Source organism: Euprymna scolopes, chromosome 8 (assembly GCF_053919585.1).
Source record: "Euprymna scolopes isolate OS-2025 chromosome 8, ASM5391958v1, whole genome shotgun sequence".
Lineage (NCBI taxonomy): Eukaryota > Metazoa > Mollusca > Cephalopoda > Sepiida > Sepiolidae > Euprymna > Euprymna scolopes.
In genome coordinates this window covers 106748853-106773982 of record NC_136489.1, presented here as the reverse complement: position 1 = coordinate 106773982, position 25130 = coordinate 106748853, and the positions used below count along the sequence as shown (strand labels likewise).

Below are 25130 nucleotides of genomic sequence, written 5' to 3'. Positions count from 1 at the left end.
ATTCACTATTACTTCCTTTAATCTCTAACTGTGCATCGAACGGATACAACAATACTCGATTCGCTTCATCTTCAACGGTGAAGCGAATAAACAAACAAGCGACATATATGTATGTACACACACGTGCATAGGCAAACGCATATATATGTTTATGTGTATGATAATAAAAATATAAAAATTACGAGGATATATTATGGAAAGGAAGAAACAAAATGCTCGACGATTCGTCTGTTCCGTGGGTTTTATTCAAGAGACTGTAAGTTTGGATATAATTATGTTTTACCTGTTTTTAAATGTGAAGTATGCCGGCTTCCCTAAATTTCCGTTAATCAGGATAGAAATATTAATTGTTCGGTCACCGTCTTTTTAAGTTATTTCTTACATAAATTCGTAGGTTGTTTTTAATTCTGAGATATTGTACTTCAGTTTCCAGAAAATGTCGGGCCATTCTCTCCTGATGAGAAGGTAATCGTATAACAAAGCGCGGCCCGGACTAACAGGTTTACACCCATCGTTCATTGCCAGAAAAAGTGCAAAAGAATGGTGGTGACTATGTAGTGAAAAAAAAAACTCGAGAGTTCAAGAGGTCGCTCGTTTTAATGGTACAAATCCTCTTTTTTGCATTTCTATAACATTTGGAGTTAAAAATAGGGAACTTTCCTTTTAGAACTACTCTCGTATGTTAAATAATTTATAACAAAAAAAAAGAATTCAACTTTACGAATGAATATTGACCGTTAAATAATGGCTTGCAAAATGTTGTAAAGCAAATATGTTACTAATTTTTTTCTTGGGGATCGCACAAGAGATTATACAGCAATAGATCATTTACAAGTAAATAAAAGGTAAGTAAATTAGATGTTCATTAATCAGTTTTAATGAAAATCAGTTTTAATGAAAATCAGATTTAATGAAAATCAGTTTTAATGAAAATCAGTGTTAATGAAAATCAGATTTAATGAAAATCAGTTTTAATGAAAATCAGATTTAATGAAAATCAGTTTTAATGAAAATCAGTTTTAATGAAAATCAGATTTAATGAAAATAAGCATAAAATGTTAATAACGCTGAAATAAACAAAAGCAAAATTTCGCAGAAGCGGCAATTAAATGAGTATGCGAAATAAATAACAAGATCCAAATAAACAAACGATATTCAATACGATAAAATACGTGCAATACGAAATAAATGCAGTAAATTTATGCTTAATTACAGATATTTTAGGGATGAAACGTAGTTATGAAATGCTTCGTTTTATATTTTAAAATCCATATATAAATATACAGACAGTATATAAAAGAAAAAGAGAGTATAGTCAAGGAAAAATATATCCCGCATGTAAATATACGGGAGAAAAAAAGGAAGGAACATTTGCATATCTCACATAGAAAATATACACGAGAGGGAGGGAGCAGGAAACTTTTACACACACACACACACACACACACACACACACACACACACACATATATATATATATATATATATATATATATATATATATATATATATATAAACATGCACATACATATCTAGATATACAATTATGGTATCTTCTTTTAGTCATCCGAAAGGTCTGATATATTAATGAACCTCTTCTGTCAGCAGAGAGAAGGCCTGAGTCGTGCGATGAAGGCAGACACGAGAATTTTCAAATGATTACTCGAACAGCCTCGGAACAGCATTGAAACAAACAATCGTCGTTATATGCCAAACCACATTCTGGATTATTAACTAAATACTTGCCAATCGCAGAATCTAAATTATTGTGGGCAGGGTTGATGAGAGTTTATTTTTTATTATTTTTATATTTGTGTGTATAACGAAAACATGAAGGTAAATATTACCCGATTCTTGTTTCAAAGTGAACGCTGTTTCGACCCAAATAGACAGCATTGGAATTTACTTATAATATTGCAAAGTTTTGTGCGAGGCAAACTGTCCTTTTTAAAAGAAAAAATGCCGGTCTCGTATTGAAAATTATATGGGATAGAACAAATGGAAAACAGTTGCTAATCGTTTGTTTAAGTTGATTAATAAGAGGGACACATTTTTCTTCAAACCAGGGCAACTTAAGATATACCGGGCATTTGGAATGGCCAAAGGTTATATCCTTGTAAAATTGGTTAATTTTGAATTTAATACATTTATCAATAATGAATTCAGAGTAGACGTTATCGACCAGAAATTCGTTAATTTTAGTAATTTAAGCATCTAATCGACATGGGGAACAGATAACAAAAGTCTAATATTTGAATCAGCGTCATCTTGGTAGTTTTGGGTGTAAATGAACACCACTTAGTATATAAACCTGTGAAGGTTAGTTTTCTGTATGTAGAAATAAGAAACCCGTCTCTAGACCTTTCGACCAAAACATCGAGAAATTGGAGAGAGTTATGCTTTTCAAACTCCATAGTGAAAGACCGAACGTGATATAAGAAACTGAGATGATCAAAGAATTCTAAAGCAAGGTCTCGGGAAAAGGAAAGTCGCAAAAGTATCATCGACATAACGGAAATATAAAGCAGAAGTGTAATGTGGTGATTTAAAAAACTTTTAATCCATAATATCCATTAATAATATCGGCGGAGATAGGGTCCAAAGGGCTACCCATGAAAACCCCATCAATTTGTTTATACATCACGCTGTCGAAACTAAACGGACTTTGTGGAGAGAGAAAGGAGATCAGCAAAATATTTTTTCTGGTATAGATTCAGGAACAAGTTCACTACGACAAAGTGCGTTGCAAAAAATAGCATTGGTCTCATCAAGAAGCACGTTAGTAAATAAACTGGAAGTATCTAACGAGCAAAATAAAATGATTATTTTGTTGAGGGGTAATATCTTTAATAATTTTAGAAAAAGTAAAGAAATCAGAGACGCGGTAAGTGGAATAGAATGTACAAACAGGCAAACGTAACTCGGTGAGCCATTGGGCGAGGACATGCTGAGCAGAACCAACCATGTATAAAATGGGTCTACAAGGAACATTATCTTTGAATTTATGTATATGTATAATTTTTGGTTCCCACACTCTCGTGTATATTTTCTAGGTGAGAAATGTTCCCCTTTTTTTCTGCCGTATATTCATATGTGGGATATATTTTCGTTTCTCGTACACTCTTTTGCTATATATATATATATATATATATATATATATATATATATATATATATATATATATATATATAGTATTCCTTCCTTCTTGTACATATTTATTTTATGCTCATTTTAAATATGTCCTATTCATTTCCATCTTATTTTTAACTTCTTCCTTCTTTCTTTTTTAAAATAAAAATGCCACCGTACGTCCCTGATGAGGAGGGATAAAGACGTCTCTGGCTAAAGGAAATCTCCTTTTCTGTCATTTACATATATATATATATATATATATATATATATATATATATGTATAAATAAATAAATATATATATATATATGTATAAATAAATATATATACATACATATATATATATATATATATATATATATATATATATATATATATATATATATTGTCAGTATATTCCTATTACTAATCGAAATTATAACTGGAGTAGTAATTACAAAATCAAAGTTTAGAAGTTTATATTTAAGGAAAAATATGAATTAACAAATGCATAAGTATTGGATACACTGCGAAAAAATTCATTTTCTGAAATAAATTTAAATGACTTTTGCGTAGTGTGTTGCAATAATGCAAACGAGTTATCACTGATCAATCAGAGAGCTTTATATTAAAATAATTGTATAAAATTCTACCAGTTTGGGCTCACTCCTTCAAAGTCAACCAGTTCATTTATAAAAATGCCTAAAACTAAAGACAAAAAGTCAAAAAGTCATTGATAAGCAGAAAGAAATATATCAAGGGAACTTAATCTACCACTTATTACAGTTGGAAAGGTTATTAGAAAGTTTAAAATCCCTAGTGACGCTGTTGCAAATCTTCCAAGATATGCTCGACCAAGGAAATTAAACGAGAAAAAATCTAGGTGGGTTAGCAGAAATGTATCATAAAACTTTTTCTTAGTCGTGGTGAAATTCAAACCGACCTCAGAGAAGCTGGGATTAATGTGAGCAAGGATACAATGAGTAGAGTTCTAAATCATGCAGGTTTTTTTATCAAGATCCCAAATAAAAGTTCCATTATTGAAGCTTAAACATGTCAGATCATGTTTGAATTATGTTAAAGCATATGGGGAACAACCCCAAGAATTTTGGAACAAGGTAATCTGGTCAGACGAAACGAAAATCGAAACTTTTAGAAGGAAGAAACACAGCAACACATGTATAGCGTAAAAATGACACCGCCTATAACAAAAAGAATACCATTCCTACGGTAAAGTTTGGCGGTGGTTCGATTATAGTATGGGGGTGTTTTTCATCCAAAGGTACTGGTGAACCAGAAATCATCAATCGTAGAATGAATGGGCGTATGTACAGGTAGATTGGAGAAAAACCAGAAATCTGCTGATTGTTGGGACATAATAACAATTTCGTATTTCAGCAGGGCAATGATCCCAAGCATACTGCCAAACTAACCAAAGAATAGCTTAGAAATAACGGAAATGGAAAATATTGAAGATCAATATTCACAAGAGGAATCCACAAAATATTCAACAGCTAGAACAGTTCTGCAAAGAAGAATGGCGCAAAATACCTGCATATCTTTGCAAAAAACATGCGTGCAACTACAGAAAGCGATTGGAAGATGTTTAACGCATTAAAGGCCATACAACAAAATATTAAATCAATGTAGTTTATACTTTTGCGTTAGTTTATTTATATTTTTCCTTTAATGTAAACTTTCTAAACTTTAATTTTGTAATTACTACCCCAAATATTAGTTAGAATAGTAATAGGAATATACTGACCAAATTTCAGGTAAAATCTTGAACCCTAATTAAAGTTATGAAGAAAAATGTAATGTATCCAAAACTTTTGCGTGGCACTGTATATATATATATATATATATATATATATATATATATATATATATATATATATATATATATATAGTTTTGAGGTTGGTATTTTCCATAAGTAAGTTAATCAATGAAGTATGAAGGTAACCGAGGTTAATAAAAGAGTGCTCAATACCACAGTAGATCAATGTATACTTTTAATTTGTTTTACATGAGCAGTAATGTGTTGCTACACAGTCGTGAGCATGTTTCGGCCAGCTAGTTTTAATAACTAAAGACCCTTTCAAGCAATACAACTTATATAAAAGCAAAGTTTGCAATATATAAATATAAGGTCATCACTGTCACCGGAAATTAATACCAGGAGATTCCCGTAAAATTCGTAAAAATATTTAAAAAAAAAAAAGGGGCGAGATTGGTTGTATATAAATAAGATTAAAAGGGGTACGGATTATGATTTGTGTTGGGGTATAGGAATAAAGTAGACAGGGTGGGGGATTATAAGAGATGAAGACAGTGAAGGAACAAAATTCGATCTTATATGTGTGTGCACGTTGTCTGTCTAAGATCCTAAATATAAGATTAAATGAGAGAAGTACGGACTTTATGAGCTTTTCGGAATATTCAGGTGAAAAAGACTTTTTTCATTCAACCTGAATCATTCTGTTATAAAATGTTTCGTACAACTTTCTTTCACGTGAATATTTCGAAAAGCTGATAACTGGCCGAAACATGCTCATGACTGTGTAGAAACACATTACTGCTTATGTAAAAACAAATTATATATATATATATGTATATATATATGTATGTATGTATATATATATGTATGTATGTATATATATATACTAGACTACCAAAAACCAGTTTGATCAGTATGCTATATTAGATATGAAATTAATGTATGAGCGTGACATTTGTGACGTATAGAAAATAGTGTTTTTTACATAACAGAAACATTTCTATGAAAGTATATAAAAATGAAAAAAGAATACAGCTAGGTTTCTATGAGTCGTTCTGTTTTTTGTTTTTTTTTTTAATTACAGTTACTGAATTATAAGTGGTTGTCCATACTTATAGGTAAATGTGCACTGAACAGATACCATAATACTTATAGTTAAATTCAAATTGTGATATATCTGCTTTTTTTACATCGTTCATTTCTGTATTACGTTTAAGTTATTTTAAACTCCACTCTTCCCATGTTAAATAATAATTTCGAAATAATAACGTTAATATTTCAGTGCGCATGTCATGCGCGCATGAACAACCGGATGTCGTAAACCGGAAAGTTCGTTACATACATCGTTACAAGATCATTTGAGTTTTATAATTATATAGATATATGTTAGATTCACCGAGTATATTTCTCATTCGTTAGAGGAATTGACAGAGCGTTTCTTATTTATCTTTAAGGTATACTGTATCATATATGAAGATAGTATTATTATCATTATTAATACTTGCTTTTTTAATAAAATGTTACACATGAATCTTAGCAGTTAAACCAAGAAGCGACTTTAAATGATTTAAGATGCGTAATCTAATCCAGCTTTTCATAGATAGATAGATGTATTATGTCTAGCCAGGCTACACTGCTCAAACGAAACCATTCCTATATTCCCTTTTTCCCCTCAATATCTTCACAACGAGAAGTAAAATATAAAAGAAATTGCGAGGGTGTTTCTTATTTATTTTAGGAGCGTAGAGCTGAAACAATATGAGTAAAAAGATGAGAATTGCAATGATATAATTGGAGGTCCTCATTAACCTAAAGAATATACTCAATTCATAAGATAAAAAAGTAAGGGAACATTCAAATGTAATCATAGCACACCTTCATAACGTTAAAACAGACATAACTAATGTTTGTTTTATCATTCAACCAATAACAACAAAAACATTATATTTGTATGATGAGTTGCAATTTTCACATTTTAGGATTCAGAATAAAATACAACTTTCGTTTCAATAGTATCCGATCAAAAGGTAAAAACTACGCACACATGCAATAAGTAAACATAAGCATTAAGAACGGATACTTATATCGACATGAGTAAAACGTTTTCGAATATTTTAACTCAAGTGAATTGGACAACCGCGTGGTTTAAAGTAGAAAGTTGACTACCGATATTTGTTCCGATTTGACTTTATAAAATCCACCTTCCCTCTGTTTATTATTATTTTTTTAATTTTCATATAATTTTATTTTGGCTGGAGAAGGAATATCCTACCCAATGATATGCATTTACCCGTTGTTTCAGACACTCTACCTGTGAGTTTTTTGTTTAAGATTCTAATTGTCTTCTTATATGAAATTATTTGTATCTCTTTTGCATTTGGTGCACTGGGTATATTTGTCAGGTAGTTTGTGAAGTACTTTTTCGCGAGTCTGGTTGTTCCTATAATTAATGAAGGAGATCGAGCCGTGCATAAGATCCTCGCATTTCGTTATCTTCTCTATCAATCTCCATCATCTCCTTCGCCCAGCTCTGTTTAAGACCGCATCATTCAGGACACTAACTTCTACTATGGTTGCTACTTTCCTCATTTTGTTCTATATAACTAAAACAGAACTAACAGTTCTATTTTAATATCTATAATTGTAATAATAGCATAATCATAGTGGATGATGTATGACTTATTATTTTAAGCATTTCTTTCTAGCATATGTTTTCAAGGGAGTTTAAATTATAATATGGCTTTTAAAACTGAAGATTATAATGTTTCTTTGGCTCACATCACACTTCAAACGAATTCTATGATAGATGTCTTGATATATGACAACAAAAACAATGACCATGACTATCTATGTTTTAAACATTTACTCCTACATTGTATGGCAACACGTGCTGGTCATCGATGTAAGAACAAAAAAATTCTGAACTCTCATGGATGACTTTTGTAGAGAGTCTATTCACTTATTTCATCCGTGGGTATACTCGACAGTATAAATGCTATCTTTTGCATTATATTTCAATTTAATGCTTTTTTTTTACTGCAAAACAAAATTTATGAAAATTAAAGCTTCTGTGGGTTTTAACTGTGCTTACGTCACAAATTTTACCAAATATTTTTACTGGAAGTGAATTTGACATTTATTGGAATTAAGGTGGTGATTAATGTCAGCGATGATAAATATGTGGGCAACGTTGATATCAGTGTGCGTATGTATGTATGTATGTATGTATGTATGTATGTATGTATGTATGTATGTATGTATGTATGTGTGTATGTATGTAGGAGGATACCCCTAAGTCAACGAGATTTACAATCTTACATCTTGCAAGATTAAAAAGGTGACTAATCTGAGAGCAAATCCCATTAAAATAATTCTATTTTACGTTCTAAATTGATAAGCATTTAATTTAACATTAAATTTATGGGCAATGCATATATATATATATATATATATATATATATATATATATATATATATATATGTTTGTGTGTGTGTTTATATGTATATATATACATATATATATGTATACATATTCACATGTATATATATATATATGTATACATATATACGTGTATATGTATGCATATATACATTTATATATGTATGCATATATATGTATATATACATCAATATATGTATACATATATACATATACTAGCTGTACCCTGCCACGCGTTGCAGTGGCTCAATTTGGTGTAATGGAAAAAATTAATAAAAGAGAAAATGCATGTTTCTTATATTAGTACAGCAATCCACTGCAAAAAGTGAAAAAGAAGGCGAAACTGAAAAAAATGGTACTCTTGCAGAATTTGATCTGGATCCTCGAGAGTTTCTGTCAATCATTCATGTTTTGGACTTGACCAACAATCAGTGGATGAAGCCGAACGTAGCAAAAATGTTGAAACGCTAAATGCTTTTTTTTTGTTGTTGTTTTAAAAAATGTGATTTAGTAATTAATATTTAATTGATGGTGGGGGGAGGGGGGTTACTATCCACAGATTCGAAAAAGTCGTCCATAAACAAATAAATGAAAGCAAAGGTAAGGTAATTTACGTTTCTACCTAATTGGATAATTGTTTAGTGTTTTTATGTAATGTAAAATGTTTAATTGGCTCAAAAAACAGAAATGGTCGCGAATTCTGTTGAATACGTTAAGTTTGGGAAAGTAAGTTGAAAACTAAAAACTATACAAAACAGTGTCTGAAACTCACCGAACATATGTTACCATGACATAGGCTGGCATAATGGATAGGTTTCTGACAGTATTTTGTATATTTTTTTTTAGTTTTAACTCACTTTCTCTAACTTAAAGTAATCAACAGTGTCCACCACCATTTGTAGCTTTCAAATACACCAATAAACACTGTTTTTCGAGCCGACTAAACGTTACATTAAATGAAAAGGGTTTATATTACTAAACACAGATACAAAGAAGTTGTAAAAAAATAAATATATAACAAATAAATGTTATCAAAGGCAAGAAAAGTAAGTGTTCTACCTAACTGGATAAGATTTTAGTGTTTTTATGTAATGTATAATCGGTTCAAAAACATTCAATGTTTATCGGTATATCTGAAAAATACAAATGGCGGCAGACTGTATCGAACACGTTAAGTTTGGGGAAATTATGGGAAAATGAGTTTAAACTAAAAATACTGTTAGGAACTCACTCAATATATGTTACCATGATTTAGGCTGGCATATAATCGGTGGTTTTAAACTTTTGCTCGATATAGGTGACGACTTTTAAAAATCCCTTTTAGTGATTACCTGGTTTGAGGATATTTGTACAACTAAACGGCAAATCTGCTCAAAAAAATCCGGTATTATTTTACTTTAAGGTCCGTTTCACGTTCATATATAACGAAATATTTTATTGTAGATTTCGGTGTGCTAAAAACGAATCTGCAAACCGTTTACGTAGCAAAAAAAAAAGTTTTCATGACATTCATGAAATTACTTTTTCGAAAAGTGGGTGATCACTTTTCAATCTAAATTTAACTTAGAATGAGCACCCACTTTCTGGCCACCTGAGAGAGGGGCATTTTTCTGTTTCTTGGCTAAAAAGTTTTTTGTTTGATTTCTTTTGCATGGTAATAACCCCTGAACTCTGGGACTATTTTCCATTTAACAGCCGTAGCCTTCGTTTACGCTATGCGTAAGCATAAACGAAAGCTGTTTAGCCAATAAACATGGGAAAAAATCCCCCCTCTCTCAGGTGGCTAGAAAGTGGGTGCTCATTTTAAGTTAAATTTACATGGAAAAGTGATCGCCACTTTTTCGAAAAAGTAATTTCTTCATATCATAAAAACTATTTTTTTGTGACGGAAACGGTTTGCAGATTCGTTTTTAGCACACCAAAATCTACAAAAAATTTTTTGTTATTTACGAACGTGAGACGCACAGCCCTTAATGGAAAATTATATCAAAAATCCGGGGGAAAATAGTTTTCAATAAAAACAGCAAATGAATTCGATAGAAAAAAAATGGATGCTATTTTTTTTTCTTTCTGTGTGTTTCTTGGGTAAAATGTCTTTTTGCTTGATTTCTTTTGCATGGTATTAACCCCTGAACTCTGGGACTATTTTCCATTTCACAGACGTAGCCTTTGTTTATGCTATGCGTGAGCATAAACGAAAACTGTTAAATATGCATTCGCGTACCAAACTGCCTTGTCAAAAAAACTTTTAAGCCAATAAACACGAAAATAAATGCCCCTTCCTCAGGTGGCCAGAAAGTGGGTGCTCATTTTAAGTTTAATTTAGATGGAAAAGTGATCACCCACTTTTCGGAAAAAAAAATTCTTCAGATCATGAAAACTATTTTGATACTCCTTGGGCGTTGAGTTCCATGGCGACCCGAAGAATTATTTAATGGTCGTTCCCTTAGTACCCCCCTAGTCAAGGCTAACGCATGCGCACGTAACATTTTTTATTTATTTACTTACGTGGTGGAGTTTCTATACTGATAGGTTTTTTGAAATTTTTTCACTGGATTATTATTGATTGAACACTAACCAGATTATGAAAAAAAATTGAAAAAAAAAACCATTTCAACATTTGAAAGGGATACTCACTTTTTAGTTACCACGTTCTGGTAAATCGGTCACTTTTGATTTATTTATTTTTTTTTTCTAAATACGGAAGTGTCTTCGGGAGATATAAAATGGTCACATGTTGACGAAGCAATGTATCGGGAGGCGTACGGGATTAAAAATTATTGGTAAATTTTTAGATTAGGTCCACCTCCTCAATTTTCTTTTAAATGACGACTTTGCTGAATACGAAAATCGCATCGAAATTTTGCAGAAATAAGTAGTTATCAAGATATAAAAAGTTGTATTATGCATTGTAATCTTTGGCGGCCATCTTTTTTACGTGTGTGTATTTGTTTATGGCGCGTGTGCACGTAAAAAGATGGCCGCCGAAGAATACAATGCATAATACAACTATTTATTTCCGCAAAATTTCAATGCAATTTGCGTGTTCAGCATACTCGGAAACCTATAAATGTCGTCATTGAAAGGAAAATTGTGGAGGTGGACCTAATCTAAAAAAATACCAAATTATTAAACATTTCTCCAGCATGTTAGTGAAATTTATAATACTTTAAAAAAATTAAAAAGAAACAAAACAAAAGTTTTGAAAAAAAAAACACAAAAACAATTTTTAAAAAAAACACAAACTGACTAAATAAGTAAAAAAAAAAAAATGATTAAAAATCTCGAAACTTTATTTTCATGAAAACAATAAAAAAAAGTCCTGTTCTCTCTATTTTTTTTCTTTGAGAAACAAATATATTTCTGACTTACAAATGCGGTAGAGACTCATTATTTTTACTTTCTATGGTTTTGATATACCGCGTTTTTATTGCTTACAAAATGGGTGACTGATTTATCAGAACGTTGTAACTAAAAAGTGAGCACCACTTTCAAATGTCGAAATAATTATTTCTTTTTTACATTTTTTTTTTAATAATCTGTTTAATTAGTGTCCAATCAATAATAATCCAGTGAAAAAAAATTCCTAAAACCTATAAGTATAGAAATTAAGCATGGGAGTATACAACAACGTCGCCTTTCGCACTTTTACAAACATTTTTTTAAAAAAAGTAACTAAACCATTTATTGATAATTTGTCACGTGTACAAACATTTATTTATTTACGTAGGCTTAACTCCTTTCATGAATAATAAAAGTTTTACTCTTTAAGAATAATAAAAGGAAAAAATTACTGAACATTTATAAAAGGACTTCTTTTCATGAAGGCCATAGGAATAGTTGGCCGAAAATTCGTGAAACAACAATAAATAAAAATGGTGCTAATGCAGAGAGCGATCCGCGCTATTTTTTAAATCATATTTCCACGTTTAAATAACGTTTTATGATGTTTTTTTTTATTTATTCAATTGTAAGGTTAAAGTACAGAATAGGTACAAAACATCCTTACCTCCCCATGTTAAGAATGACTTTTTAAATAATAACATTATTCCAGCACGGATCACTCTCTGCGTGAGTAATCTTATATAGAAAAACAAAAACAAAAAACTCAAAAGCAAGCAACAAACTTTTTTTTTCTTTGGCCTTATATAATAAAGAAAAGATGTGTAAATTAAAGAATTTGGAAGATAAACAAATGAAATATGTTTTTTTTGTTTTTTTTTTACTTATCGATTTAACAGAAAATGAAACCTTTCGTCAATTCGTGGCTGTGAAATGAATCGAACCGGAAGTTCAGTTTTATCAACAGAAAAGATTCGCAGAAACGATTAAATAAATATATTTATTTTATTTAATATTTTAATTTTAATTAGGTAAATTTATTTTAATAACATAAAAACATACCTCGGCTCAAAAAATGGGTTGTCTGAAAATTTCAAATAAATTGGTAACGTATAAACATGGTTTTATTTTTTTAGAACGAACCAACTTTACATTTTTATATATATAGATATATATGCATACACATATATTTGTATTTATGTATACATACATATATATGTACACATATATAGATACATATATATATATATATATATATATATATATATATTTATATATACTTCCTTAAATAAGTTTCCAACCCTTTTTAGTACAGCGATCTAAAATTGCTGTAGACGATTGAAAATTCAGTATCTTATTGATAAAAATCTTGTAAGATGACTGATCAATGTTTACGATTCCATGTTTAAATGAACAGCTATAACAGGAGATGTAATACACCCTAGTAAAAGTTGATTGTCTCAGCTGATGAGTTTAAAAATGCAGTTGATACGTGAGGACATTTAAGAAAAACGATATGCAGTAAAAAAATATATTTTAACTTTGAACAATTGACACAGGCACGTATGGTATGCTTTAGTCTGCTCTTGGAGCATCTTTCGTGAATCGGACATCGATTTTTGAGTGGCATAAGAGATTTAAGGAAGGCAGGGTATCTGTGATGGATGGTGAGATGTGAGAGTGGAATAAGGAAGCTAGAACACCAGAGTTGATTAACTAAATGAAAAATATCATGAATAAAGCCGCTGTGTGTATAGAGACAATAAATGCACAGTTTGATGTCAGTGTGAGAACTGTACACACACATATTCATTAGGAAATGAAAAGGATTTGCACAAAGTTTTTCCCAAGTGTGTTCAGAGAAGATCAGAAAGAAAGACCTTGTAATGACAATAGAGAGCTGATCAAACTGATCAATTCAGATCCCGCAGTTCTTGATGTTCTGGTGACCTGCGATGAAAGCTTGATCAAGACAGTTCCTAGTGGACGCATGCTGGATTTCCAAGACCCAAGACGGCCAAACAGAGCAAATCCACCCATAAACTTGACGATTCCTCTTTGACGGCACGGACATGATCTATATGTACTGGGTTCTCACTAGACAGACAGTCAATAAGGACTACTATGTTGAGGTTTTTAAGGGAGTTCAGGAAGTGAGTCTGTCGGAAGAGGTTAACTCCACCAAGACAATGCACTACTCAACAACGTCATCTTTGTCATAGACTACTTGGCACAGATGAGCATTAAGACAGTCCCTTATCCTCCCTGTAATCCAGACCTTTTGGTTATTCCTAAGCTCAAGGAAAAACTTAGAGGCTGTAGTTATGATACAATTCAAGAGATGAACTGTCGTGACGAGGGTCATTGACTCACACAAGAGGACTTCCAGAAATTATTGGAACGGTATAACAAGTGACCACGAAAAAACTTAGAAACGCGTTTAAGGTACCTCGTGTTTTACACTTAAACATTTTTTTAAAAAATCGTATCAACTAACATACTTACAAATAACGTCGGATATATATATTTTTTTTCATTTAATACAATTCAAAATTGTGGAATGCAAACACATTTGGTCATCATCATATCTTAGATTTTAGCGTTGACATTGGTTTATCGATTATTTCTCTAGTCAGAATTCTTTCTAGAAAGACATTCAGTACAACCGGAAAGGATCACGAGAAAGTCGTTAGCATTCTACGTGATAGTGATTTATGAGGAACAAACTAGATTCGAACTTAAAACACCCAAGTCGTCAGTCCGTGTTCTTTAGCACTAGATTGCCCTCACTTGCAAATATATTTGGTAAGATAAGTATTCACATATTACCTAAAAATAACTGACACTTCTTATAAACAGGATAATAATTTTCTTTGTAAAGTTATGTTCTTCCGACAAAAGAAATTGAGAAACATCGGGAAATTAAACAATAAAACAACTTAAACTAAAATAAAAACATATTACGTATGACATTTTAAAATAAAATCATTTTGCGCATGGCATTTTAAAATAAAATCATTTTACGTATGACATTTTAAAATAAAAACATATTACGTATGGCATTTTAAAATAAAATCATTTTACATATGACATTTGAAAATAAAATCATTTTACGTATGACATTTTAAAATAAAATCATTTTACGTATGGCATTTTAAAATAAAATCATTTTGCGTATGGCATTTTAAAATAAAATCATTTTACGTATGACATTTTAAAATAAAAACATATTACGTATGGCATTTTAAAATAAAATCATTTTACGTATGACATTTGAAAATAAAATCATTTTATGTATGACATTTGAAAATAAAATCATTTTACGTATGGCATTTTAAAATAAAATCATTTTACGCATGGCATTTTAAAATAAAATCATTTTACGTATGGCATTTTAAAAATAAAATCATTTTACGTATGGCATTTTAAAATAAAATCATTTTACGTATGGCATTTTAAAATAAAAATATATTACGTATGGCATTTTAAAATAAAATCATTTTACTATGGCATTTTTGAATAAAAACATTTTACGAATGGAATGCCTTTTTCTGTAAATCAGGTGTTTTGTAGTTGTTAATAATACAATATTTCGTAATAACTTTGACTTGACAGATATAATTGTGAGCGGAGTTTTTTGCGGGGTTTCTCATTTCTTATAGTAATTGTAAAAATAAATTCCAAGAATGTAGTTAGTAATTGAAACACTGTAAACCAAAAAGTAAAAAGTTACTTTAAGATATATTATTATTTACACATTTCTTGTAGACTTTTTCTTTTGACGTAAGCCGTGTTTCATATTAGTTTCTTTTTTAGTGCGTAATGTAATGAAGTGAAAATTAGCGTGGAACGGAAATCCAGAGCATCCTGTCCGAATCCTGTCGCATGCAGAACACAACACACCCTATGAATGCTGGAAACCTTCACGTGATCCCTCGTGTAAGCATCTCATTCTAAAGCGAAATCCAGCAAAGCAAGGGCAACAACTGAATCATTTTGGTTAAAACTTATTACGCATGTAGATTCATACGAAAACAAAAGGTAGAGCGCATTTTAAAATATCAAATCGTTAGTAAGTAGTTGATGACACAGATAGACAACCTGGATGTATTAAGTTCGAAGTCAGTTCGTTTTACTTTGAAATCATAGCAACCTTTACTTCCTACCTCCCGTAAGTATCAGCTATCTTTCTAGAAAGAAGGTTTAATTAGAAAGATATCGGGGAAGCGAATGCCAACAATATAAGCAACTTATTCATACGAAATTTATGAAAGATGCTCAACACCACCACCACCAACAACAACAACAATGAGCAGTAATAATTGTTTAATGCGTCAATAATATTTACGAATCTTCTCATTTTGAGCAACAATTAAATCTCAGCCCTTTTTTTACAAAGAGGCTACCACTTATCAAGGTCCGGGTGCCACTCCAGGATAAGGATTAGTGTATGCATTGTAGTCATTAAGACAGTTGCGTAATAATCGTTTGTAGAAGTAATGTGGTATAATTAGATTGTTTACGAAGATGGCTGAACAAGAACTTGTTTACGTTGGACTTGATGATAATGATATTGTATTCAGTTGGGAAGCAAATCAGCGGTACAGAGTTCCACAGACGGACAGTTCTAGAGGAGAAGCTCTGTTCATGGTATCCATATTTAGGTTTAGGCAACGATAGAGAGTGGGGGAATTTATTGATAGTGATTTTGGCTAGATGAGTGGGGTTGTTTTTTTTTTTTTGTCTTTTTTTTATGGATTGGTGAGGGGGGACGATAGGTTGAAGTTCAGTCAGACACTTGCCATGAAATTAGTGATAGAGCAGAGGCATGCTTACAGCGTGTCTTCTGTGTGAAGGAGGATGCAGAGAAGAGAAAAGGGCATAACAAAATCATTCAGTGATCCTCTATTTGGCAAAACGGATATGACTAAATTTAGCGAATAAATATCTATATTAAACAAGCATGAAACTGATCAAAGGCGTACATTCTTCTAGTTCCTTTATGTAAATAATCATCTTTTTTTTTGATAGCCATTACATATGAGACAACTCGTCGCGAAAATCAATTACAGTGTTAATAACGAACCGTTTACTAGAAACGTGTTTCATGAACAAAGAACCGTTTTATAAACGAAGCAATTGTTTGAGTTTCTCTTTGTGCTAAGGGCGATGTTAAAAAAATATAGCTTTATAATAATCTTAATGAAAGAAAAATAAACGTGTTTATTTGAGTTCATTACTGCCATTGCAATAATTGTTGTGGTTATAAACTTAGATATTTGTCTTTTTGCCGGGTATTGAAGTTTATACATGATGTCAGCTTAAACACATTTGTACACAACGGCTTTATGTTGACTTTAATATTTTTATACAAAGTGGTTAGAAAAGTGATTGAAGCCATTCATAACAAGTTCAGATACCTTCGAAAATTGTTATATTAATTACAAGAAATCAATACAAAAATATCCCCAAAATTTCAGTATTTGTAGTATATTAAAAGAGTGTTATTTATTGGTACAACATCTCATCGTAAAATTCACGCATTTCAAATTTGCCCAAACATTTTTTAGAACCAAAATTAACTCACAAAGCTTCTACACATAAGGGTTGGTATCGAAATATCCTAATATTTACCTTCGTAAAGAGACATCGAAGTGGAGCAAAGCTTGTCTATTTTGGTAATTACCGTTTAAATCGTACTCGTAGGTAAATTCTCGCAATATGTAACACTCCCCCTCTCTCTCTCTCTCACACACACACAAACACACACACACACACGCACGCACACACACACACATATATATATATATATATATATATATATATATATATATATATATATATATATATATATATATAAGGTTGAGGGGAAAGTTCTTGTTGAGTTTTTAATTTGGATTTCAAATTATATATTTTAAAATAAGTTTACGTTATAATACCTTTACTTTATATATCATTTTTAAGAGCTTTTTACGCTCTATCTGTTTGATGAAATTGCAATCGTTTTAAGACAATTATGCCTACTTTTTAGAACGTTGAAGACAAGATGGAAAAAAAAGCAAATTCTCATAATTTTTCTATTTCAATTCAAGCTAGATCGAAAAGCTGCTGAAAGAGCTCTCAATATAAACGAAACGTTTGGCCCAGGAACAACTACTGAACGCACAACATAATAGTGGCTTAGGAAATTTCGTCTTAAAGATGATTAGCGTAGTGGCCGGCCACTGGATGTTGACAACGATCGATTGAGAACCTAAGTCGAAGCCAGTCCACTCACAACTGTTCGAGAATTTGCTTCTGAATTAGACGCAACGTATACGATGATTTCCAACCACTTGACTGGGATCGGAAAGACAAAAACTCGATAAATGGCTGCCTCATGAATTGGATGACAACCAAAAGAAACACCGTTATGAAGTTTTATCTTCCGTTCTTTTGCGCAACAAGAACGACCCGTTTCTCGACCAGGTTGTGAATTGCGATGAAAAATGGGTTCTTTACGATAACTGACAACGATCACCTCAGTGATTAGACGACAACGAAACTCCACGGCATTTTCCGAAGCTAGAATTGCACCAAAATAAGTCATGCTTACTGTTTGGTTATATTCGGTCGTTCTCATCCATTACGTTTGCGAATGCAGGCGAAACCATTAGGTACTCTCAATAAATGGATGAAATGCATCAGCAACTTCGACAACACGACCCAGCATTAGTCAACAGGAAAGGCCCAATTCTTCTTCACGACAATGCCTGACCGCACGTTGCTAAACGACCCTGCAGAAGTTGAACGAATTAGCTACAAAACTCTCTCACCCACCATACTCTCCAGACCTCTTACTTACCGACTACCACTTTTTCAAGCATCTCGACAACTTTATGCTTCAAAAACATAAGCGACATAAAAAAACGCCATCAGCGACTTCATTGTCACCAGAACACAAGATTTTTTACGTGACTGACATAAATACACTTGTTTTCTGTTGGCAAAAGTGTGTTGATTCTGATGGTGTTTATTTCATTAAAAAATTTGTGTTTGAACCGAGATATGTTCATCTGAATTTAAAAGTTGAAAGCCGCAAAAAACTTCTTGTCAACCTGACATACAGTGATGATCATATTTATTGGCACGGTAAAATAAAAGTTAAATTTTGTCTAATAAATTCTAAAAAAGGGATTAAATTAAAGAAAATAACAAAGTATATTATGTATTTTTAACTGGCCTTTCCGATGCAGCAATCGGATTTTAGAAAAAATAAATAACAAAGGAACAACAAACATAATTGCAAAAAACCCTTGTTCAAAATTATTGGCACGGCTTTGTTTTTCTTTTAGTATCAGTATAATATCAATCAATTTCCGGTTTAACGTGCTTTCTGAACTTTTTTATAGCCATATTATGCTTGTTTAACGCTAATTCAGTGAATAATTTTTTTCAGATAATTTTTAGATAGCGATTTATTTAAACTATTAATAAGTGACTAAATTATAATTTTCAATCGCCATGGTTAAAACTAAGGAACACAGCGAAGACGTCAGGAAGCTTGTTGTAGCATGGCATACCAATGGGGAGGGCTATGATAAGATTTTCAAAGAAGCTAAACCTTCCCAAATCCACTGTTAGAGCCATAATAAACAAGTTCAAATCGCAAGGCCACGTTATGAGTTTAGAGGGTAGAGGGAGAAAAAAGGATTCTTTCCCCAAGAGATGAACGGGAAAATTGTTCAACAAGTAAAACAAACCCAAGGATCTCTGTTGGGGAAATTGTTGATGAACAGAGCACCTCTGGAGTGAATGTATCTCGACATACAGTTGGTAGAGTTTTGAAGACAGCTGGTTTAAAAGCATGTCGTCCGAGAAAGACTCCCTTATTGAAGCCTATGCACCTGAAAGCAAGGCTAGCCTTTGCAAAAACGTCATAATTGATAAAGATGTTGCATTCTGGAAACGTGTTCTATGGACTGACGAAACGAAAATAGAGTTATTTGGCCATAATAAAGTGTCTTATATTTACAGAAAATCTGGCGAAGCTTTCCTGCCTAAGAACACCATACCCACAGTGAAGCACGGTGGAGGCAGTTTGATGTTTTGGGGATCCTTTGCTGCCTCTGGACCAGGGCGACTTGTTAAGGTCACAGGTAGCATAAAAAAGGAAGATTATGTTAAAATATTGGATGAAAACCTGAAAGACTCTGCTAAAGAGCTCTCACTTGGTCGTCGTTGGTGGTTCATGCAAGATAATGACCCAAAGCATTCGGCTAAACTGACTAAGAAATGGCTTGAGGACAATCATATTAATGTTTTGGAGTGGCCATCACAAAGCCCAGACCTTAATCCAATTGAAAATTTATGGAGAACATTAAAATTGAGGGTAATGCAAAGGAAGCCTAAGAAACCTATTCAATTGGAGGATTATTGTCAGGAAGAGTGGGCTAAAATTACTGCTGAAGAGTGCAACAACTTGGTTGTAAACTATGAAAAGCGACTGAGGAAGGTAATCAAGGCCAAAGGCTATACAATTGATTATTAAATAAATCGTGCCAATAATTTTGAACAAGGGTTTTTTGCAATTATGTTTGTTGTTCCTTTGTTATTTATTTTTTTCTAAAATCCGATTGCTGCATCGGAAAGGCCAGTTAAAAATACATAATATACTTTGTTATTTTCTTTAATTTTAATCCCTTTTTTAGAATTTATTAGACAAAATTTAACTTTTATTTTACCGTGCCAATAAATATGATCATCACTGTATATATATATATATATATATATATATATATATATATATATATATATATATATATATATGTGGGAGGTCCTGTATTTTCTTGAATATGCTTTATACCATGGATTTGCTTATTTATACGTAATGTCTTGTTTATGTGAGAAAAAAAGAGCTACAGAGGGAAACATACAGAGTTATCTTAAGTTTGATTTGGGATTGCTACAATGACTGAAAATAGTGAAATGAATTTTAATTGAGATGCAGTAACGAATGAGTGAAGCTACATATTCAATAGTTTTTAATTTGCTCTAGCATGTAACCTTATGAGTTGAGAAAATTATTTTAAGTCATTTAACTGTCGAATAGGCGCTGTATTGCTGTTTGTATAAAAGCTTACAGGCAGAGATCAAGTATTGGATTATTTTCTGCCCTCAAACCAAAGAAAAAAAAAGTGTCAATTTTGCACACGTCTCTCTCGTGTGAAATAAATGAAGAATTATTAAAACAATACTTACTTCTTTTTAGAGTTATTGTCCGCCAATGCAGGTACATCCTATTAAACTGACTTAGTTAATTCAAATAGGGAGTTGTGATTATGGTGCAAGTTTTCATTTGACGACTTTCACTGAAATATAATAGAAAAGGGCATACGTTAATAATATACTATCCACATGACAAATAAATTGATCACATGTCTGTTTTTTTTATCTAGGTGAAATTAACATTCCAACAAAAAAACTTCCACATTTGGACAAAAATAAAAATTGCTTCGCCCTAGAAAGATTTCTCCACTCCAGAGTGGCAAGGGAAGGCACACGGTCTGGTTATCATGCGAATTAAACGGTCCAGAGTGGGAAGTTCTAGTTTTCTGCAAAAAATACTATGTTTGGTCTCGTGTGACGTCCTTTACGGATATGAGACAAAGGATATAAATCTATAGATATTCCATCCCCCCACAAGTGTAGCTTAAAGTTTGAGAAAATATCTGCACATTGTATTTTTAATGTAATCAAGAAAAAATATTAGTTAAATATTTAGAGATTTATAAGGAATCGGAATCTGAGATTTTGTACAGAATCGGTAATTGTATAAGAATCGATCGACATATTTGAATCGTCTTACCACTAATATATATATATATATATATATATATATATATATATATATATATATATATATATGTGTGTGTGTGTGTGTGTGTGTGTGTGTGTGTGTGTGTGTGTGCGTATAAGATAAATTGAAAAGAAGGATAATTAAATTGTTTATTTGTTCATCACGTGTTAAAACAAGTAATATACATATGTATATACACACATTTATATATATATATATATATATATATATATATAGAGAGAGAGAGAGAGAGAGAGAGAGAGAGAGACAGAGTGAGTCATTTATAATAATTATGGTTTGTAAGAATCATTTGTATCTTCGCTAGAGTTTCACTCCTATAAAAAAATATAACAACAAAAGCTCATCCAGCTATGACTACTACAAGAACTTCCCCTTTCTCCCTCTTTGTAACAAAAATTCATGAAACTTCCGTAAGCAGATTTTCTTTCCTATTAGTGGGGCAGGTTATCTCAATATTCCATAAGAATTTGTAACTTAGTGATACAAGCACCAGCTGAATACAATATAGTTATTCTCAAGTAAATAAATTCTTCTTGAATTAACCATCTTTTCCCAATCACCACGGCGTTGTGTCAATCCTATTGGACAAACTCGTTAAGCCTTCCCCAATAGTGTCTTTTGGCCTTGATAAGGTGTAACTCATTAGGGGGAAATAAGTAATCAATCGAAAACACTTTCGAAAGGATCCAAATACTTGCCTCAACTAAGATGTCTTAAAATACTTACATTATTGCGTCCTCATTTTCGATTCCCATCAAAGACGTCGACATAATCCTATTGTTACTTTGATCGTTACTCCCAAAATGGTTTTCTCTTTTTCTTCCATGACCCTTTTCTGTATTCGCCAGCCTTCTATATGCACTGCCTTTTCTCTCTCTCTCTCTCCCTCTTTCCCTATCTCTCTCTTTCTCTCTCTCTCTCAATCTCTCTCCTATAAAATAGCTTGCAACATAAGACAACCTGTACAAATGATTTGAATGCCTTCAACAGTATTCTCATTATTATGATAGTCATGTATTTATTTATGGAGATAACATACCGTCTTTTTCCTAGTCATCATCACAATTATAAACACAACTGTTTAAACATTCAAACGTTTTCATTGCTGCCATATTGAAGCATAACTGATTGTTGTTGCTTAAAGCTTTTGTTTTTTTATTAAAAACTACAAAAACGAAAAAATATTTTTTTTTTTAGAAAAGGCATTGCAAATATTAAAATTTGTGTCAAATACTGTTTCATTTTTCAACTGATAAATTCGGAGAAAAACTAATAGTGAAATAATCTCTCTTCGAAACCAATATCCAAGTTATTATTGTCCATAACATTTCAAAACGATCTTAATTCACTTTTTTAACCAGATTTTAATGGTTTCTCTATTCCATTAGTCCAATTTGTCTGTTACACACACAACACACACACACACACACACACACACACACACACACACATAAACGCACACACGCCTATCAGGGTTAGTTTAAAGTGTCGGATTACCGTCTCTGAGGTTTCGGTTTCGAATCTCACTAAGTTTAGTCAGCTGAGTTAGTAAGATGACGAAAAACACAAGCGTTAATTAATTAAATCAAAGTATATATATATATATATATATATATATATATATATATATATATATATATATATATATATATATAATAAAAATGGATAAAATCTACCGATATAAAGGCGGAGAGGACCTATCCCTCTTGTAAAAGCCCACATAAGACGAGCGAAACGTCGAGCCTCTATGTCTCTCCGCCTCCATTTCAAATTCCGTACACACACACACACACACACACACACATACACACCCATACACAAACAGATATATATATATATATATATATATATATATATATATATATATATATATATATATATATACATATATGTGCGCTTTTATATATATCGAAATGAACCACTTTTCTAAAAAGCATTTACATAAAATTATTTTCCGTGTAAATAGTTGAATACCTTTAAAATATCGCGCATAAACAGTTGCACTTTTTGGCAGGCATTTTGGTTTTAGGGTTGCAGATAGATAACTATTTTCTCTCTCTCTCTCTCTCTCTCACACACACACACACACCGCGCACACACACACACACACACATATATATATATATATATATATATATATATATATATATATATATATATATATATATATATATATATGTATAATATATATATATATAATTACTTCCACAGCCAAATAACGTTGCAGCTCACAGAGCCATGGCAGTCAACAAACCGGGAGTCCAAGACTTGAGTTTTTGTTTTATTTCCTTACACATGGAAAAACGGAACCGGAAACATGGTTTCAACGCGCAGCCAAGACGATTTGGATATATCGTCTCGTTTGAGCCCGTTGAAACCGTATTTTCTGTTCCATTTTCCATGCGCATGCGTAAGGAACTAAAACAAGTCATGAAAGCTTTTGTTTAATTGACAATTTTTACGCGTTTAAAATAAGCAAATAAAAAGACATTTGTAAATTGCTTTTGCTGTTTTTACATCGGTATTTTAGGAATTTTATTAGAATTTTTCACTGCAAGTTGCACGCGTTTTCAAACAAAAACAAAACAAATGTTTACGATTTAATATATTTTATTTATTCTGTAATTGACAGTTTAACGATAACAAATTAGCTTGCCTAATCGTTGAAATTAATAAATAGAAAATACTTATCTGTCAACACATGATAATATCTAACTTTAAAAAAGAATTGGCTTGCGTTACAAATAAAAAAGATCGGCCAAGATTGGAAATTGAGTGGCAACATTCTCTCGATCTTTCTATCTCATAAAAGGACCAATTTCCTCTAATTAACATTATGTTACTATGCAAACGACATGCAAACAATAATGTCCATAAATCTGAAAAGTGAATTGTCTGTGAGCGTACATTTCCCTACCAAACTATTCTGTCAAATTTTCAGTCTGCAGACTTGAGATTTCACATAAAGGGCATTGAGATTTGGGAAAACATTTAATAAGTTTTCAGACCAGAGTTTTGTCAGGCAAGGGGTCAAAGTTCAGCGATTTGACCTTTGATAACTCTACCAAACTTCTCCGCCAATGTTGGGTCTAAACACTTGAAATTTCAAATGTACGTTACTTGGACATGAATCTAATTTTTTATTTGGATTTGAGCTCAAAAAAATAAATGTTAAGAGGTCAAAATTGGGGGACAAGTTTTTTAAAAGTTGACCTCTGCAGTCGCTACAAAATTACTCAGACAATTTTTGGTCTAAACATTTGAAATCCTGCATAAAGTGTATTCAGACATAGCGCAAGTTTTTTCATCTGGTCTTGGCAGAGAATTTAGCTGCCAAGGGGTTAAAGTTAAAAAAATTTGACCTTTGTAGTCTCTAGCAAACTATTCAGACAATTTTGTGTCTAAACATTTGAAATTTTACATGAAGGGCATTCAGACATGTAGCAAGTTTTTTAATCAGTTTTTGACGATAATTTGCCTGCTAAGAGATCAAAGTTGAAAGAGTTGACCTTTGCAGACTCTACCAAAGTCCTCCGCCAACTTTGGGTCTAAACACTTGAAATTTTAGATGTAGATTACCTGGACATGAGTCAAACTTTCTAA

The 25130-nt window shown here is 31.8% G+C and overlaps 1 protein-coding gene across 1 annotated transcript in view; it reads right to left on the bottom strand.

Moving 5' to 3' along the window:
- LOC145283705 (uncharacterized) overlaps window positions 1-25130 on the bottom strand; it is a 390390-nt gene that overhangs the window by 168819 nt on the left and 196441 nt on the right. The window contains exon 3 of the mRNA XM_080132730.1: window positions 20909-21018. Within this exon, the coding sequence (XP_079988856.1) occupies window positions 20909-20945 (37 nt within the window). The 5' untranslated portion in view covers window positions 20946-21018. The remainder of the gene's footprint in view (window positions 1-20908; window positions 21019-25130) is intronic.